At 42.1% G+C, this 2,343-nt stretch overlaps 1 protein-coding gene across 1 annotated transcript; it reads left to right on the top strand.

The window, feature by feature from the left end:
• The first annotated feature begins 342 nt into the window (after positions 1-342).
• LOC122031638 (terpene synthase 10-like) lies at positions 343-1,677 on the top strand. Its single transcript, XM_042590729.1, has 4 exons — positions 343-573; positions 646-922; positions 992-1,376; positions 1,455-1,677. Exons 1-4 carry the CDS (start codon positions 343-345, stop codon positions 1,675-1,677), a joined length of 1,116 nt encoding a protein of 371 aa, XP_042446663.1.
• Positions 1,678-2,343: the final 666 nt, after the last annotated feature.

Genomic DNA, 2,343 nt, shown 5'->3' on the forward strand with positions numbered 1-2,343 from the left:
ATGGTTAATTAGGTATCCACGTTGTCATGAATTTTTCTCCATGACAATTCTAAGATGAGCAAAGACAACATCCACATTTATATTCGACAGAGACAAGGGTCCTACTATTGGATTAGATCTTATTTAAAAAAAAATGACAAACATGTTTTTGGTAAAATCTCTTGGAATATGGAAATATGAATCATGTTCGTAATGCCGTAACCACGAAACTACGAGACTTGAACAGTGGTCTTATTGTAATGAAGAAACCCTTTCAATTTGCTCTATAAATACCATACCAACTCTAGTAATTTCTATCCCACATTTCACCGTACACACACACAAACTGGCCGTTGAGTTAAGATGTCTGTCTCCCTTCCTTTCGCAGCTTCGGCGACCTTCGGTTCTCCCGATGGCCTCGGCGGGTTTTCCCGTCCAGCCGCCGCCATCAAGCAGTGGCGCTGCCTTCCACTCATCCAATGCCACGCGACCGAGCAATCTCAATCTCCGTCGACGAGGTTGAGGAGGTCGGGGAATTACCAGCCCAGCATATGGACTCACGAGCGCATTCAATCTCTCACTCTTAGCCACACAGTTAATATTCATTAATATTAATTCTTCTTTTTTTTTTATAATGTTCTTAATTTGAGTATATATTGATTGTAGGCGGATGAGGACGATCACGCTGAGAGAATTAAATTACTCAAGAATCAAACTAGCAAACTGATGGAAGAGAAGAAAGGTCAATTGGAGGAGCAGCTTCAGCTCATCGACCACCTGCAACAGCTCGGAGTGGCTTATCACTTCAAGGATGAGATCAAGGACACTTTGCGAGGGTTTCACGCTTCTTTCGGGGACATAGGCTCCCAGCTCAAGGACAATCTGCACGCCTCAGCGCTGCTCTTTAGGCTTCTCAGAGAAAACGGCTTCTCTGTTTCCGAAGGTGAGCCATGAATATCTACTGCGCGCGTCAATTCCAATAATTAATTAACCTTGTTGGTTAATGATTAAGATATATTCAAGAAATTTAAAGACGAGAAAGGCCAGTTCGAAGACCGGCTCCAGAGCCAGGCTGAGGGATTGCTGAGTTTGTACGAGGCTTCTTACCTTGAAAAAGACGGCGAGGAGTTATTGCACGAGGCCAGGGAGTTCACAACCAAGCACCTCAAGAACCTCTTGGAGGAAGAAGGAGCTTTGAAACCTGGTCTGATCAGGGAGCAAGTGGCCCACGCGTTGGAGCTCCCGCTGAACTGGAGATTCCAGCGATTGCACTCGAAGTGGTTCATTGGGGCATGGCAAAGGGATCCCGCCATGGATCCTGCTCTGCTTTTGTTGGCCAAGTTGGACTTCAACGCACTGCAGAACATCTACAAGCGAGAACTTAATGAACTCTCAAGGTACATGTATATATTTATTCATTTATAAGTTCATTATTTGTTATTTAATCCTTAATTATAATGAAAGCAAATTATTAGATGGTGGACGGATCTCGGGCTTCCCCAGAAGCTGCCATTTTTCAGAGACAGACTGACCGAGAACTACTTATGGACCGTCGGCTGGGCAATGGAGCCAGATTGCTGGGCTTTCAGGGAGTTGCAAACAAAGACCAATTGCTTCATAACAATGATCGATGACGTTTACGACGTGTATGGAACGCTCCATGAGCTAGAACTATTCACCGATATAATGGAGAGGTAATTAATTAATTAATTAATAACTAATAATTTAATCAATATAATTTCTAGAAATTCAGTTACATTCTTCAATTATAATAAAGCAGATGGGATGTCAACGCGATTGATAAGCTCCCAGAGTACATGAAGATATGTTTTCTAGCCGTCTTCAACTCGGTAAATGATGCAGGGTACGAGGTCACGAGAGATAAGGGAGTAGACATAATACCTTACCTCAAGAGGGCGGTACGTAATTCACTAATTAATAATTAATATATATACTTGTATCTAGGTCAGACTATATATATTCATATTATCTTATCTTTCTTTTTGGTTGATTTTAATTAGTGGGCAGAATTGTGCAAAATATACATGAGGGAAGCCAGATGGTACCACGCAGGGTATACACCAACGCTGGATGAGTATTTAGACGGCGCATGAATATCGATATCAGGCGCGTTGAACTGTCCACAGCTTACTGCATGGGCAAAGATCTCACGAAGGAGGACTTGGATAAGTTCTCCACTTACCCTTCCATCGTGCAGCCCTCCTGTATGCTTCTTCGACTCCATGACGATTTTGGAACCTCGACGGTGCTAAAATTCTCCAACGAATTAATTAATTAATAAATATATATGTCAAAATTAACTGGCTTTAATATAATTAACCTTGATCGAGTAATTAAGCACTA

This window comes from Zingiber officinale, chromosome 11A, assembly GCF_018446385.1.
Source record: "Zingiber officinale cultivar Zhangliang chromosome 11A, Zo_v1.1, whole genome shotgun sequence".
In the NCBI taxonomy this organism is placed as follows: Eukaryota; Viridiplantae; Streptophyta; class Magnoliopsida; order Zingiberales; family Zingiberaceae; genus Zingiber; species Zingiber officinale.

Bases quoted from the DNA above. Each gene is read 5' to 3' on its own strand.
- LOC122031638 (XM_042590729.1), top strand. From the start codon at position 343: ATGTCTGTCTCCCTTCCTTTCGCAGCTTCGGCGACCTTCGGTTCTCCC. The intron at 574-645 runs GTTAATATTCAT...TATTGATTGTAG, and splicing joins CTCTCACTCTTAGCCACACA to GCGGATGAGGACGATCACGC. The intron at 1,377-1,454 runs GTACATGTATAT...GCAAATTATTAG, and splicing joins GAACTTAATGAACTCTCAAG to ATGGTGGACGGATCTCGGGC.